Raw genomic sequence first — 18,206 nt, 5'->3', positions numbered from 1 at the left:
AACCCAAATTGTTATAAAGAAAAAAGGTTAACATTAATAGGGGTGCCCAAAATTTTCTTTCTGTAAATTTGTAACTCGATTTACGAGAAAGCTTTGCTGTACGAGCGAAATCCTCACCGCACACACTTCCGGACAAGTACATCCACCGCGCTCTAACCCGCACTTGCAGTCCACACAAACACACATGCATGCACAAACACACACAAACACACACGCACGCACATACAGTATTATGCTCACCTTACCTTCTGTTCCACCGCCGGCCTCATGGTTCTTGTAGTTCTTGGGTACATCACGACATCCTCGCGGCGAACTACAAGACCCAGGAGGACCGCAATGGAACGGAAGGTAAGGTGAGCATATAATATAATATAATATAGTGTACCTTCCGTTTAATCGCCGGCCTCCTGGGTCCTGTAGTTCGTCGCTCCGCTCCACTCCAGGCTGTGCATCGGCATCCATAGCGACGAAGCAGGAACGTCCTGTCAGACGCTACTCAAAGGCAGCGTGCTGGCCAATCAGAGGCAAGCGGCTCTGCCTTTGACGTCAGCGCTCTGGCCGCGGAAGTTCCCCCCTCGTCGTTATGATAACCTGATACACAGCCCGGCCCCGTACCAGAGAACAGCAAGTCCCAGGAGACCGGCGATGCAACGGAAGGTAAGGTGAGCATATAATATGTGCGTGCGTGCTTGTGTGTTTCTGTGTGTTTGTGTGAGTTTGTGCATGTGTGGAATGGCACAATAGGGGACCAGGATGGGACATTTAACACGTTGTGGAATGAATCGTCTGCATTGCAATGATTTTCTATGGGAAATCTTGCTTTGCTGAACGAGTAATTTGGTTAACAAGCACAGTCCCAGAATGGATTGTTCTCATTAAGCAAGGTTCCACTGTATTATAATGCACCATCCATAGTCCTCCATGTCATATAATGCACCCCCATAATCCTCCATATATTATAATTCACCTCATAGTCTTCCATTTATTATAATGCTCAATTCATAGTCCTCCACATAATATAATACACACCATATAGTTGTCCATATATTATAATGCACCCCATAGTCCTACATATATTATAATGCACCCCATAGACCTCCATATATTATAATGCACCCACATAGTCCTCCATATATTATAATGCACCCCATAGTCCTACATATATTATAATGCACCCCATAGACCTCCATATATTATAATGCACCCCATAGACCTCCATATATTATAATGCACCCACATAGTCCTCCATATATTATAATGCAGACCACATAGTCTCAAGAACCAACACAGAAATGGATGGAAACAGAGTGCTGGAGAGTTCCGAAGTGGCCAGCAATGAGTCCAGATCTAAATCCCATTGAACACCTATGAAGAGATCCTAAAATTGATGTTGGGAGAACCCTTCAAATATGAGAGAAATGGAGCAGTTTGCAAAAGAAGAGTGGTCCAAAATTCATGTTGAGAGGTGTAAGAAGCAAGATTTCAGACAGAAGTGAAAAGAATTATCAGAAGAGTTATCCAAGAGCTAAGGAATACAGAGAGCTACAGAAAGACCTGGAATCAACAGGTACAATTACTTCAAAGAAAACAATAAGTAATGCACTCAAAATTCAAGGCCTGTATGCATACTCAGCAAAGAAGACTTGATTGCTGAAAATAAAACACATTTCAGTTTCTTTAATGGTTGCTAAACAACATTTAGACAAGCCGGTGAAGTACTGGGAGAATGTAGTCTGTTCAGATGAGACCAAAATTGAACTCTTCGATGTCACAATGCACATCATGTTTGGAGGCCAAAAGGCACTGCATATCACTCCAAAAACACCATGCTGACACTGAAGTTTGGAGGTGGAAACATCATAGTGTGCGATTGAATGAAGGATGAATGGACAAATGTACTGACACATTCTTCCTAAAGGGAACCTGTCAGGTCCCATATGCATTCTGAGCTATAAGCAGGGTGCTGTGTTGCCTAATAACCCCTTCCTACCTATCCCTGTGTTGTAATATTGTGTAATATAAAAGTAATAAAAAACGTTTTATTACTTACATGTTCCCTATGTAAATGATCAGAGACTGTAGCCCCATGGGTGTCGCATAGCCCTGTAGACGTTTGCATGTTTTCAATGGTATCACGCACCTGTGGGCGTGATACCATGGATTTACATGTGCTTCGTCACCATCAGCGTCTTCAGATCCCACGCATGCGCACTTACCTTTTCCACAGCCATTATCAGGGTGCTCGCTTCTCTGCTTCAGTTGCGCACTGTGCATGCTCAGAAGACTCCTGCGGTTCGGACCATGCACAGAGCGTTTCTGAAGCAGAGAAGTGAGCACCCTGATAACGGCTGCGGGAATGGTAAGTGCGCACGCGCGTGATCTGAAGACGCTGATGGTGACGTCGCACATGTAAATCCATGGTATCACGACCACAGGGGCGTGATACCATATAAGACATGCAAACACCCTCATGGCGATGTGACGCCCATGGGGCTACAGCCTCTGATCATTTACATAAGAAATATGTGAGTAATAAAACGCTTTTTTATTACTTTCATATTCCACAATATTACAACACAGGGATAGGTAGGAAGGGGTTATTAGGCCACACAACACCCTGCTTATAGCTTAGAATGCATATGGAACCTGACAGATTCCCTTTAAAAATCTGCTGCCATATACCAGGATGTTGAAGATGAAATGTGGGTGGACATTTCAGCAAGACAATGATCCTAAACACACAGCTCTCAGAAAACTCTCAATTGGTTTTAGAGAAAGAAAACAAATCTGCTAAAATGACCCAGCCAATCCACTGACCAGAATCCCAAAAAGAACATTTATGGAAGGAACTAAAGCTCAGAGTTCATAGAAGGATCCCACAAAATCTTCAGGATTTGAAGAGTGTTTGTGTGGAAAAATAGGCCAAAATCACACCTGAGCAATGCATGCCACTAGTTTCTCTGTGCAGACGGTGTCTTGAACCTTATCACCAACAAAGGCTTTTGAATGGAGTATGAAATAAATTTCAGTAAGTGTGTTCAATACTTTTTCCCCATGTAATTTTGCATTATTAATCACAATTTTATTTATATACATCCATGGTTTGATTTATTCCCCTGTATGGATTGGATGGGTTTTTACCAACATCTGATAAGAAATTCAGGTCAACAGCATCTTTACAAATATATTTACTTTGAAAATTGGTGGCTTGTTTAATTCTTATTTAACCCACTGTATATGTATATTTTATATATATATATATATATATATATATATATATATATATATATATATATATATATATATATATATATATATACACCCCCATGACTTTACACCCATGACTGAAATTGTAACAAGGAAACATTCACTACGTCTAGATGAAAGACAGTTTCTACACTAAAGTGTGCTGCACATGTTACGATTCTGCATACGATATCGTATGCGATCGTAACCGCCCCCATCGTATGTGCGGCACGTTCAATTTTGTTGAATGTGCCGCACAAACAATTAACCCCCGTCACACGTACTTACCCGTCCATACAACCTTGATGTGGGCGGCGAACGTCCACTTCTTGGAGTGGGAGGGACGTTCGGCGTCACATCGACGTCACGCGGCAGCCGGCCAATAGAAGCGGAGGGGCGGAGATGAGCGGGACGTAAACATCCCGCCCACCTCCTTCCTTCCGCATTGCTGGCCAGGAGCCGCAGGACTCAGGTAAGATCTGTTCATCGTTCCCGGGGTGTCACACACTGCGATGTGTGCTACCCTGGGTACGATGAACAACCTGATGTTCAATTCATGAGGAATGAACGATGTACGTGCGATGAACGTTTTACCGTTCAATCACAATCGCACGTAGCTGTTACACACTACAATGTACCTTACGATGCCGGATGTGCGTCACTTACGACGTGACCCCGCCGACACATCATAAGATATATTGTAGTGTGTAAAGCGGGCTTAACATATAAGGATTCTTTACTGTAACCGCCGTGAGGTGATCTTAGTAAGAGTAGTCTGTGACTATCAATTGACTGAAAAGACTTAAAAGGTTGCAGTCAAGAAATCTTCAGGACGAGTGCATTTATCCCCTGCCTCCCAACTTCCTGCTTGGTTACTTTTTGGGGAGCATTGGGATACTGATGATTGATAGTTGGGATTAATGGCATGGTAGAGCAGCTGGCCTGATGTCTTCACTGTGGGCACTGAACACTGATGCTAGCTAGATCCAAAAACTTAGATGGCTTTAGAGCAGCAATTTCAATCTCAATTGCAATTAGCCTGTAAGTAAAATGTTGACTAATGTCCTTTAAAAAATAAATAAATCTGAATTTGTTATTTGGATTAGAATTAATAGGCGATACACAACTTTTTATCCCCTGTTGTACTGTACATTACACAATAAAACTTCTAAATAATAAAATTCTGCCTACATACAGCTGCCACTAGGGTGCGCTCACTGCATAAGGATTCATACAATTACTAGAAAACTCAATGTTACATCATTTTGTAGAATGCTCCACCTAGTGGTGGCTGTGAGAGTTATGATTCAATTAAAGGAAATCTGTCAGCAGATTTTTGCTACCTTATCTGAGAGCAGCATGATGTAGGTAAAGAGGCTGTGAGTTTAACGATGTATCACTTACATTAGTGGCTGCAACCATTCTAATACAGTGAATCATTTTATTTTTTGTATGTAGCAGTGGTAGGTAGCTGTCCCCACCCACACCAGGCTGTCAGTTTACATTTCGATAGACAGAAGCAGCTAATCACAGAAGGGGTGGAGTCGGGCTACAGCTCATGTGCTGCTGGGACCCACTAATGACAATGCTAAGAGGCTTAAACTAACATTGCAGGTAAAGAAAAACAGACATTGAGATAAGTGCTGAATTCTCTGTCTTTAAGGTCCAGTCACACTAAGCAACTTACCAGCGATCCCAACAACGATAGGGATCGCTGGTAAGTTGCTAGGAGGTTGCTGGTGAGATGTCACACTGCGACGCTCCAGCGATCCCACCAGCAACCTGACCTGGCAGGGATCGCTGGAGCGTGGCTACACGAGTTGCTGGTGAGCTCACCAGCAACCAGTGACCAGCCCCCAGCGCCGCGTGGAAAATGCTGCGCTTGGTAACTAAGGTAAATATCGGGTAACCAACCCGATATTTACCTTGGTTACCAGCGCACGGAGCTACACTGAGCGCTGGCTCCCTGCTCTCCTAGTGACAGCACACATCGGGTTAATTACCCGATGTGTACTGCAGCTAAATGTGCACAGAGCAGGGAGCAGCGCACACTGCTTAGCGCTGGCTCCCTGCTCTCCTAGCTACAGCACACATCGGGTTAATTAACCCGATGTGTCCTGCAGCTACATGTGCACAGAGCAGGAGCCGGCACTGACAGTGAGAGCGGCGGAGGCTGGTAACAAAGGTAAATATCGGGTAACCAAGGACAGGGCTTCTTGGTTACCCGATGTTTACCGTGGTTACCAGCCTCCGCAGAAGCCGGCTCCTGCTGCCTGCACATTTAGTTGTTGCTGTCTCGCTGTCACACACAGCGATCTGTGCTTCACAGCGGGACAGCAACAACTAAAAAATAGCCCAGGACATTCAGCAACAACCAACGACCTCACAGCAGGGGCCAGGTTGTTGCTGGATGTCACACACAGCAACATCGCTAGCAACGTCACAAAAGTTGTTCGTTAACAGCGATGTTGCTAGCGATGTTGCTTAGTGTGACGGGGCCTTAACTCTTACAGCATGCTGTCTTCAGATTACATTGCAGAAACCTGATAACACAGTCCCTTTAATATGTGTGGCAAGTTGCTATGTGATGGGGTCAAATATTTTAATGTTGTAATTTCATTTTTCTGTGTAATATAGTGATGCAAATGAAGTTTTTTTTGTGGATGATTGTGATTTTTTATAACTCTATAGTGTGTATTATTCTTATCAGCGCAAATTGATTTTTATTCTTTATGATTCAATTAATATGTTAATTTCATGAATGGTTCAGATGGGGGGTCCCTGAGTACCAGAGTCTTGCCTAAATATGCCTTAGTGTTATAACAATATTCTCTCCTAGAAACAACATCTAGTGAAGAATACATGCACAAATTGGCATGAGATGGTGTATGTAGCTGTCATGCAGTGTTCACCAGGTGGCTTGGTGACCTCAGACTCTGTTCACACTGCAGAGTCTGACATGTCACCTGGTGTATTTAAGTTGCTCAGTCAGAGCAGGGTGTCACACGATTTTGCACTCTCTGGTGTCCAGTCTAACGGAAGTTTGATCCTGTTGGTCTGTGAATTGCTGTTGAAAGCACAGGTTATGGAAGACCTATTACAGCAAACTCTGCCCTTGAAAAGATGGTGGAACCTTGGGTCCCATGTTGATGATATCTCTAGCTTTGCTCCAGCAACCCCGGTTCTGTAAATTTGATCCAGCTTTGGTCATTTGTTGTACGCTATTTGGTGTATGGTGGAAATACCCTTGGAGTTTATTTCCTCCCTGAACTTGTATTATCTTTCCCATCTTTTAAAGGGCGGAGGCGGCTGTGATAGGTCTTCCATAACCTGTGCTCTTGTCACTGTTGTCTCCTTGCTTATGGAGACTAGTGGCAGCTTGAGGACTGCAGCCCCTTATCTCTATCTGGGACTCTGTATTTAAATGTTGTTTCATTTCCTTTGGCACTTAAGTAGTTCTCCTGCAGTTTAGGTCAGCTGCACCTTCTTTGTAAACACACCCCCTTGTGCTTAATTAGCTAGGTCTCCCACCAAACTTTTCTGACAATACAAACTATTTGTAAGGAAGGCACCTTGGTGGAAGGAGCTGCTGTGGAGTCTCCACTTTGATTATTTATCCCCTGTTTGTCTCTCCAACCCTCTTGTCTCTTTAGTGCAGTTGTGGGCCTAGTGAACCTCACCCGCCTCTCACTTGTCAGGGCCTCTATAGGCTTTCTCAGGGACTCAGGGTGCTGCTCGGTGACAGTTGCAGAGACTGTATAGGAACTGGTTAGGAGAGTTGGGACAGCTTAGGTGAGATTATTAGGTAACCATCTACCCTCTCACTAGTCCCAGAGCCCACCATTGTTATTTTGTCCATTGTCTACGGTGTTTTTTAGGTGTGTTTTTGTTTTGCGTCAGACATCAGTTGGTTGGAACGCACTCGCCATACGCGTGGCGTGACAGCTCTCAGCAGCAATTCACAGACCAACAGAAATAAACTTCCGCTAGACCGGACACCAGAGAGAACAACACCGGGTGACATCCTGCTCTGACTGAACAACTATAATGCACCAGGTGACGTGTCAGACTCTGCAATGTGAACAGAGTCTGAAGACGTCAAGCCACCTGGTGCGTTAAGAGCAGAAGACCACATGACAGTAGCTTTTGTTTTACAGCTTTACTTGAAATATGACGTCTACAGGTATAGCACTGTTCCATACACTTCTATGAGGTCTGATATAATGATCCCACACAACACAGAGGAATACAGAGCCATATACAGACGTGTGCATTTGGTATTTTTAGTGTTTAATAAATATTCATATTGTGCGCCATTTCTATCTGCTTGGTTAGTTTGTGAGTGTTGACTTGATACTTTTTACCAATCTCCATAGCAACATCTTCCCGTTTTCGGCGCGGCTGCTTATGTTGGGGAAGATCATTGTTTAATCTACGTGCACACATTCATCTATTTAATCACTGCCTTTTGTACTGACGCTCACAACTCCGCCGCTCGTGAGCACAATTGTTTGCGCGACCCTTGACTGCAGGAGGATACAATCTTTCATGCAATTAACATAATGTAGAATTATGAGACAATAAGTTGACAATGCTTCCAAAAACATGTTATTTATCTGCTGAAATTGAAGAAAGCACAATGAAATACATCATGCAGTACAAGCGCTGTCAGAAATTACAGTCTTTGCTAAAAAGCTGGTTTATAGCACAAGGGCATATTTAGCACTCGGAGCATGCACCGGGCTTCCCTCGGATAATTTAGAAGATTGCTGAGTCCAAAAACCACAAATTCCATTTATAGATCACTTTCCTTCCAATTTTTTTGTAACTTTTACTGTGAAAGTAACAAACTGATATATGATGGCAGTCTTGGGTATACAGTATTATTCCTGAGCCCACCGTGCTGTAAATCGTTCTAATTGCTCAATTTCGATTTGTTAAATTGTCTGTTTGAGGAGTAACTAATTTTTTTTAATTCGGTAATTGATCAGACTTTGCATAATTATAAATCCTTGTAATAAACTCCATTAACTCATTTTGCTTCCTTCTTCTGAAAGTGATGGATTGTCAGCCTCATTCATTCTGTCTTAGTAGCTAAGCTCTGTACATAGAAAGTGAACGTCTGTTCCCCCTCCATGCTAATCAGGGAATGGAATGATTGAACTAGGCTGACAGAAGGAAGCAAAATAAGGTAATCGAGTTTATTACAAAGATTCATGAGATTACAAAGGCTGATCAATGATGAAAGGGGTTCCTCCGTTTCAAACAGTTTCTGCCCTGGCTTAAGTACCATATTTTTCATTTTAAAAGATGCACTCCAAATTTAGAGGAGAAAAATAGGATTCTTTTTTTAATATTAAAATAAGGGTCCGTCTTACAATCCTAGTGCGTCTTATAATATCTCAGCAGTGGCGGTAGTGGAGCTGCTCAGGAGGGTCCCAGGAGGCAGGGTTGGCGATGCTGTGGGTTCAGAGGAAGGGGTGTCGTGGCTCAGGAGGATCAGTGGATGAAGGTTGGCGATACTGCGGGTGCCATTGAATTGCCCATGGTTGATGAGATTGACTTCAAGAAATTGGCCGCTGAGGCGGTGCGTGTGCAGATAGTACTCCGCCGCCATTTTCTTGAAGTCCATTGTGTCAATCTGCACACGTGCCGCCTCCACGGCCATCACATCAACTGCGGGTGATTCAGTGGAGCCTGCAGCCCGCTGTCAGATCAATGGCGCCAGCCCATTCGCTGACACTCCGTCCTGTGACCCTCCTGAGCCCTCACTGCAGTGACACCTCCTCCTTCGAGCCCGCAGTATAACCGACTCTGCCTCTTGTGACCCCACTCCACCACCGCCGCTCCGGTAAGCCATATCCAGATTATAACACGCACCTCTATTTTACTTCCAGTTTTGGTGGAAAAACAGTGTGTCTTAAAGGGAACCTGTCACCACTTTTTCAACCTATTATCTGCGGCCACCACCAGTGGGCTCTTATATATACAGCATTCTAACATCTTGTATATAAGAGCTCAGCCGCTGTGTAGAACATAAAAAACACTTTATAATACTCACCTAGAAGGTCGCTCCCATGCACACCAGTCGGATGGATCGTGCCTTTCTCCGGGACCGGCGCCTCCCCTTTCGGCCATCTTGGTCTTCCTTATTCTGAAGCTGAGGTGCATGATGCGTCAATGTCCTACACACTCGCTGGTCCTGCGCAGGTGCACTACAATACTTTGATCTGCTCTGAGAAGGGCAGATCAAAGTGCGCCTGCGCAGGACCACAATGTCGGCGCGTGTGTATTACGTAGATGCGTTATGCAACGCGGCTTCAGAATAAGGAAAACCAAGATGGCCGAAAGGGGAGGCGCCGGTCCCGGAGATACACGTGTCTGACCAAAGCACGTTCATCTCTGGTACACAGAACCCATCTCCTTCCTAAGTGGTATGATGACTGTACATTCCCATCTTATTTGTACTTGCGTATAATTGTTTGTAGAGATGAACAAAGCACCTTCAGGTATCTGGAAATTGCACCCAAGGATGAACCAGACTTGTACAAGTCCACAATTCTCTTCCTGAGATCTTGGCTGTTTTTTTTTTTACTTTCCCATGATGCTACATAAAGAAGCAGTGTGTTTCAGGTGTGCATTAAAATACATCCAAAGGTGTGTCTATAATTAATTCAGATGTTGCCAATAAACCTATCAGAAGCTTCCAAAGACATTATATCATCATATGGGCTGTCCCATATTGTTTAAAGGCATAGTACTCTTAGTGTATGTAAACTTTTGACTTTGCAGAAATTAATAAAAATGCCTTAAAACAGTGTCCCTCTCTCTCTCTCTCTCTCTCTCTCTCTCTCATTATTCTGTCATTTGGCAAATGTAAATAATTTTGGTTCCTAAGTGACATAAAACAGGAAAGGTTTATTCTGCTTTCATGTTGGATAGTGAAAAAAACATATATGTGTCTTTTTAAATAGTGTATGTAAACTTCTAGTTTCAACTGTATGCTAGTAAATGCAGGGGCATTTAGGCAACGATTCTATATATGCACCCAGAACTGTTTGTGGTATTGTCTAATCAGATTTAGCACAATCCTGTTACTGTACGCTGTATTATTTAAATGGGGGCTTAAAGGGTTATTTCCACAATTACATATTGCGATCGGATAGACAGATTGCTGGGTGGGGCTGGGGAAAACCCAATGGCCATGTTGCACATTGGTACTAATGACAAAGTTAGAGGCAGGTGGAAGGTCCTTAAAAATGATTACAGGGAACTAGGAGAGAAGCTGAAGTCCAGGACCTCCAAGGTGGTGTTTTCAGAAATACTACTGGTGCCACGAGCGTCACTAGAAAGACAGCGGGAGCTTAGGGAGATAAATACATGGCTTAGAAATTGGTGCAGGAAGGAAGGTTTTGGGTTTATGGAGAACTGGGCCGACTTCTCAGTCGGCTACAGGCTCTACGGTAGGGACGGATTGCACCTAAACGGGGAGGGTGCAGCTGTGCTGGGATAGAAAATGATCAGACAGATGGAGGAACTTTTAAATTAGGATCTTGGGGGAGGGAGGGTAGTGGTGCAAATAAGTGGATAGATAGAGCAGATAAAGACAGCGAGACTGTAGGGGTCAATGAAAGATTAGGGGGGCTGGGATATGCAAGGAAAGTAGGGAGGCTAGGAGTAAGGAATGCGTTAATAGCATTAAATGTCTACTGGCAAAAGCAAGAAGTCTTTAAAACAAAATGAATGAATTGGAGACTCTTTTGTCAACCATGGATTATGATATGGTGGGCATTACAGAAACCTGGCTGGATGAAAGCCATGACTGGGTGACAAACATAAAGGGTTATAATATATTCAGGAAGGACAAGAAAGACAAAAAAGCTGGAGGGGTATGTATATTTATCAAATCTAACCTAAAACCTGTGTTCCCTGATGACATTGGGGGGAGCTGCAACAATGTAGAGTCAGTATAGGTAAATGTACAGGGGGAGGGGAATAATGGAAAGCTGCTAATTGGAGTTTGCTATAAGCCCCCTAACATACCTGAACAAGTAGAGGGTGAAATGTTGGAAGAAATTGAAAAGGCAACTAATAATAATAATAATAATAATAATAATAATAATAATCGGGTTCTTTTTATGGGGGATTTCAACTATCCAGACACACAGTGGGACATAGAATCTCCTGGTTGTGCTAAAAGCTGTAAACTCTTATCTACTATTCAAGACAATTCTCTCAAATGATAGATGAACTGACGAGGGGAGATAATTTGCTAGATCTGGTACTGTCAAATAGACCATATACAATTTCAGATCTACAGGTCCGGGAGCACTTGGGCACCAGCGATCATAATATGGTAAGCTTCAAAGTAATATTCAATAGAACATTTGAAAGGGGAAATGCTAAAACCTGGAATTTTAGGAAAGCTGATTTAAACAACTTAAGGGACAATGTCATGGTAACTGGGGATACTGAACATAAATGGGGAAAGTTTAAGGATATACTCCTAGAGTCCTGTAAAAACACTTATACCTTCTGGTAATAAAATGTCTAGGACTAAAAAGAAACCACTATGGATAAATAAGACTGTACAAAGTATAATAAAACAAAAACAAAGGATGTTTAAAATATTGAAGGCTGAGAATACAGAAATAGCATTTCAGAAGTATGAAGATATCAATAGGAAATGTAAGAAAAAAAATCAAGCAAGCAAAATTAGCTTACTGAAACAAAAATTGCCAAGGACATTAAAATAAATCCCAAAATCTTTTATAAATACATTAATGCCAAAAGAAAAACAGAATATGGTATCGGCCCTTAAAATATAATAGGTTATTTATAGAGGACAAAGCAAAGACTGAGAGATTAAACAGGCACTTGTCATCTGTGTTCACCAAAATACTAACTTTTCCAGGGATCATTCAACAAGTCAAGAATCAAAGTTCACCACCTGATATAATTAATTTAACGCAAGAAGAAGTACACCTACGTCTGAGTAAATTAAACATTGAAAAATTCCCTGGGCCAGATGGCATTCATCCACGAATATGGAGGGAATTGAGCTCAGTAATTAACATACCATTGTATCTCATCTTCTTAGACTTGCTTGTAACAGGGTTGGTGCCTCAGGATTGGAGGATTGCTGATGTGGTACTGATATTTAAGAAAGGTAAGAGGGTAGATCCAGGCAACTACCGTCCAGTAAGCCTGACATCAGCAGTGTGCAAAGTTTTTGATGGCATTTTAACAGATGACATGCAAAAATATATTGCAGAAAATAATATAATAACTGACAGACAGCATGGATTCATGAAAGATAAGTCGTTTCTAACCAACATGCTATGGTTCTATGAGGGGGTAAGTACAAATCTGGATGTTAGTAATGCAAATGATGTCATTCATTTGGACTTTGCAAAGGCATTTGATACTGTACCACATAATAGCCTTATACTAAAGCTCCAGAAGCGAGGACTAGGGGAACCTATATGCAACTGGGTAAGGAATTGGCTAACAGATAGGAAACAAAGAGTAGTCATAAATGGTGCATTTTCTAAATGAGCTATAGTCAGCAGTGGGGTGCCGCAGGGATCTGTGCTAGGCCCGATTCTTTTTAATCCCTTTATTAATGACCTTGTGGATAGGATTGATAGTAAAGTGTCAGTCTTTGCTGATGATGACAAACTATGTAGGATATTAAAAACTGACCTTGATAGTACAATATTACAAAACGATTGGATAAGATGTCAGAATGGGCAGATACTTGGCAAATGAGATTTAATGTTGATAAATGTAAAGTAATGCACCTAGGACAGAGTAATCCTATAGCTGCGTATACATTAAATGGAAGTAAACTCGGGACTACAGAACAGGAGAAGGACTTGGGTATTCTCATTACAAATAAGCTGAGCAGCAGCACTCAATATCAAGCAACAGCTGCTAAAGCAAACAAGATTTTAGGATGTATAAAAAGAGAGATCAGATCCCGTGATCCCAACGTATTGTTACCCCTCTATAAATCACTTGAAAGGCCATATCTAGAGCATGGGATACAGTTTTGGTCTCCACATTTTAAAAAGGACATTCAGAAGTTAGAGTCAGTTCAAAGGCGGTAGCTAGACTACTACAAGGAATGGAAGGCCTCCCATATGAGGAGATGTTGAAAAAGTTGGATTTGTTTAGCTTAAAAAAAAAACATCTTAGAGGAGATCTCATTTATATGTAGAAATACATGTGTAGTCAATACAAGGGACTGGCACATGACTTATTCCTTCCAAAGACAATACTAAGGATCAGGGGGCACTCACTGCGAGTGGAAGAAAAGCGATTCTGGCAGCTAAATAGGAAAGGGTTCTTTACAGTTAGAGCAGTCAGACTGTGGAATGCCCTACCCTAAGAGGTAGTAAAGGCAGATACTGTAACAGCTTTCAAAAAAGGGCTGGATGATTTCCTCAGTACACACAACATTGTGGGCTATAAATGACTTAATGACAAAATGTATAATTAGTGGAGGAAGTTTGAACTAGATGGACCTAGGTCTTTTTTTCAACTCATGTAACTTTGTAACATTACTTTTCACAAAGCACAGAAAATGCTAATTTATTGTTAATAATTGTTAACATACAACTTAAGTTCAACATAAAATGTCTTTCTACTATCTTTTTCTTTTTCCTTCTTTATCTGCCCTTCTGTTTATCCAGCTTCACAAATCTGTATGATCCGTCCTATTCTTAACTGCTGTAATTACATTTCACAGCAATACCAGTTTCTCTTCAGTACTGCAGACCTCTTCCTCCTTCTCCTCTGTGCTCTTTACTATTCCCACTCTAAAGGCCCAGTCACACACAACGACTTACCAGCGATCCCGAAAACGATGCGACCTGATAGGGATCGCAGGTAAGTCGCTGGGAGGTCGCAGGTGAGATGTCACACAGTCAGATCTTACCAGCGATGCAGGAACAATACAGGTCGCAGTAGCGACCTGTATAACGATCTCAGCAGTCACTGTGACCCTGTCACACAGTGTCAAACACAGCGATGTGTCCTGCACAGCAGGACATCGCCTTTGAAGAAAATGGCCTGGACCATTCTGCAACGATTAGCGATCTCACAGCAGGGGCCTGATCGCTGGTGTCACACATAACGAGATCGCTAACGAGATCGCTACTGCGTCACCAAACGGTGACTCAGCTGCGATCTCGCTAGCGATCTCGTTATGTGTGACAGTACCTTAAGTTATTATCAAACTAATGTAAGTGTAGAATTTAGCTTATGACTGTGTGAACTCTTTGCTCCTGTACAAAACACTGCTGGCCGATTTTATCTTTTTGCATCTACATCAGTATAGCTGCCTATGCATTTCAACATCATTATAAGCTGGTTTCTAGCAGAGCTCAACTCTCCAAAACTCTTTCACAATGAAGCTTGTAATTACTAGGTAAAGCAGGGTTGTATTTGTTGCCTGCTGCTGAGAGATCAGCGTTCTGTTGATGCATATGACAAAGGATTATCTTCTGTACTATGCATCAACAAAGCAGTGTTTGGAGTTCCACATCACTAACCTCTCAGGAGCATGCAATAAACAACTCAACTCCTCTCAACTTCTCTTTACACAGCCCCATCTTGCAGTATAGGACTCCTATTAGAAACTTTTTATACAGCCCCAATCTGAAGTACATCACTCCTCTGAACACCCTCTATGCACAGTCCCATTCTGCAGTATATCACACCTCTCAGTCCTTATTATACACTGCCATATCCTATATATCACACTATGTTTAGCTCCTCTATATACACAGCCCATTCTGTAGTATATCACTTTTCTGAGTCACCTCTATACACAGGTCTTCATGAGACAGGTGACAGCAAATCGAACTCTGAATCACACTGAAATCTGGAAGTGTCTTACAATAAGTTTATGGAGCCTCGTTCTGATGTGTCATGGGCTTACATTGTAAAGCCACCTCTGCACCCATAGAGTGCAGTGTGACCAGGACTGTCTGAGTTGCCGTCACGTGACTCAAAAGAGGAAAGGAATGGCATTGGATACTGGAGAAGACAGCAAATGGTGACTATGTTAACACACTGGCACTACACTGCATTAACAGTTAAATAGGTTCTCTAAAAATAAGTTATATTTTCTTACTCTGTTACAACCAGACCAGTCTAGTGCAAACTGTAGTGTGAATCACAAGAGGTACCCTGAATATTTCACTGCTAGTATGAGAAATTCACCTTTTCTTGGATTTTCAGCCAAGGAGTACTGAAGTGGATGCGAAACAAGGGTCGGGTGAATCTCTTTGTTTATCTTTAATATATCTTTAATTTACTGAATATATGATGGCTGCGGTTTGAGTGCTGGGACCCCACTGTTAACAAAAAGTTAACTGTGCAATTGGAGCAGTTGTGAGCATGTGCGACCACTGCTCTATTTATTGTCTACATTAGTTGGATCATACAAGTTCACTATCACTCCACTTACACCAAGGACCTGAGTTTCTCAAGATCAAAAAGGCTCTCAGGGTCTTGGAAGAAGGATTCCCCACAATCATAAAGTTATCATTTATCTTGTGAATAGGTAATAAAAAATGTTATGGGAAAACTCCTTTAAATGGGTTTTCGACTTCAGAAGTGTAATGCATATACCCTTAATTCAACATGCTCATTAATGCTGGGTCTGATTAGAATATGACCAATACATAAGTTACATATCTCTTTTTTTCCCAAATATTCCTATAGCAGTAATGCTATACCAGAGTTCCCTTATTCAGTGTTAGCATTTAAGAATGCAGCTGTATGTATATTTGTTGTTATAATGTGTTTTCAGCTGGCACCTGTTAACACCTGTTGGATGTGCGGGTCTGTCTTTTTGATATATTTGTAGCGCATTTCTTTCTGACTTAGCACCCCAACCTGTAACCAGGCTGTGTACACCCTCTTTGATAGCAGGATACTTTATGCCTAAACATGTAGGTTTTTAACCCAGATAGAGGCATTTCAAGTAAGGGTCCCGGTATATAAGAGATCACCTTGTCAGGGTTACTGGACTCACATGCATTGGCCATGCATAAGCTAAGTATCTCTTTTTTTCAAATATTCCTATAGCAGTAATACAATGCCAGAGTTCACTTAGTCGTTGTTAGCATTTTAGAGTGCAGCTGTATGTGTTTTTGTGATTAGAATATGATGTATACACAGACATGTCCATACCAGCACACTATGTAAGCAACTGTATCGAACGCACCACTCTACTGTTTGTGCATACCTTTTATTGACTTGAAATAGGCCCTATGTTGGCCAAAACGTTGTGTATTTTACATTTTCTTCAGTGTATGCTGGGACCAATAAAGATTTTTTTTAAACAAGAAGAGTATCGGTGCCTTGGATTCTACGATCTCTACATATCAGCACACTACACTCAGTGATATATGATTACAACTCTGGAAACATAGATTTATGATAAAGTTTATCAACTGTATTAGCAAAGCAAGTCATAATAACACTCACAATAAAACTCGAGAACATGAAATGTTGGCATTAGCTGGGCTACATTCTAATTCAACACATGAACATTAGGACAATAAAGAAATCACAAGAGTTTTCCAAAATGAGAAATCGAGATTTCCTTACCTTGTTTTGTCTTTTCTGCCTTCTCCGAAGTCTCAGAAACTCCTTGTGTTGCCTTGATACAAAATTCACAGCGGCATATTCTAATAAAGCAGCAAACACAAACAAGAGGCAAACCGCCATCCAGATGTCAATCGCTTTCACATATGATACCTGTCAGAGACAAAAGCAAAACTCAGAAATGTGTAACCCGATTTTAATGGGGTGTAAAACCCCCTAGCTTTTCTTTTTGGCAATATATTAAATTGAATGACTTGAGTTGGCACAGACCATAGGTCTTAGTAAAACAATACAAGAGTTAAAAAGCAATTATGCCTAGTTGGTTCTAGTGACTCTTCTTCTGTCATAGTCACTGGCCTCAGATCTCCTGCCCTGATTCCAACAGGCTCATTTATGCCTATGAGGCTGTGGAGTTTGGGTGAGTCCATGCCCGGAACGCCATACATGAATGTGGGAATCTTGCCTTTCTTGGAAAGGGGTAAGGCTAGAGTCCCAAGAGCGTATAACAAAAATTGGTCCCATTCTCATGCAGCAAAGTGGGATGATTTTTTTCTCACTTGTCATCCATACAATCCATTATTTTACTCATTAGGACCATTTACAGTTTCCCATTGTAGAGAACTGTAATGTATCTGTAGAAATCGGATGCCAAACTGATGAACTGTATGGCATCTAATTATTTTATCGCACTATACCAATTTCAGAGTCAAATCTTAGCATGCTGCGATTTTTTTCTCATGTCGAATACAGCTGAGCAAAAAAAGCAGATCTGCACTGCCTCATTGAATAACATTGGTCCGATTGCACTAGTCCAATTTATACTCTCATGTTAGCGAGCCTTTAAGGCTAGGAGGAGCACACAAGCGTATGGCATCCAATGTGAGAGCATTGGATGCGATATGTTAATGATCCTCAGCTCCCGATCTGCTGCGAGTGTGATCCGAGTGTCATTATACTGTGATCAGATCTTGTGATCGGATCACTGCTGCGGAGGAGAGGGAGGGATTAATCTCTCCACCTCCTCCATTGTCAGCCTGTCCATATATCGCACTGCACTTGGACATCACCCAAGTGCAGTCCAATGTTTCACTCGCACCCATAAACTTGTATGGGTATGAGTCACTACGACTCTCGCATACAACCACAGCATGCTACTATTGCTTTCTCTGTGCGATTTCACCTAAGAAAAAAAATATAGATAGAAACTACCTGATAGAGTAACATTGGTCCGAGTGGAATTCAATTTTTTATCGCATGTCTCTCTTCCGATTTTACTTGCCGTGTGTCCTAGACAGATAGTATTTCTGGTGGCCTACAACTTGTGGTATGAATGCCCC

At 41.9% G+C, this 18,206-nt stretch overlaps 1 protein-coding gene across 3 annotated transcripts in view; it reads right to left on the bottom strand.

Moving 5' to 3' along the window:
• The window catches only part of GLRA2 (glycine receptor alpha 2), a 328,750-nt gene that overhangs the window by 61,689 nt on the left and 248,855 nt on the right, over positions 1-18,206 (bottom strand). For all 3 annotated transcript variants that reach the window (XM_075335158.1, XM_075335156.1, XM_075335157.1), the window contains one exon: positions 16,873-17,022. In XM_075335158.1, coding sequence (XP_075191273.1) covers positions 16,873-17,022 — 150 coding nt within the window. The remainder of the gene's footprint in view (positions 1-16,872; positions 17,023-18,206) is intronic.

Source organism: Anomaloglossus baeobatrachus, chromosome 2 (assembly GCF_048569485.1).
Source record: "Anomaloglossus baeobatrachus isolate aAnoBae1 chromosome 2, aAnoBae1.hap1, whole genome shotgun sequence".
Taxonomy (NCBI): Eukaryota; Metazoa; Chordata; class Amphibia; order Anura; family Aromobatidae; genus Anomaloglossus; species Anomaloglossus baeobatrachus.
Note: the sequence above shows the minus strand (reverse complement) of the source record. Positions and strands in the feature narration are given on the sequence as shown.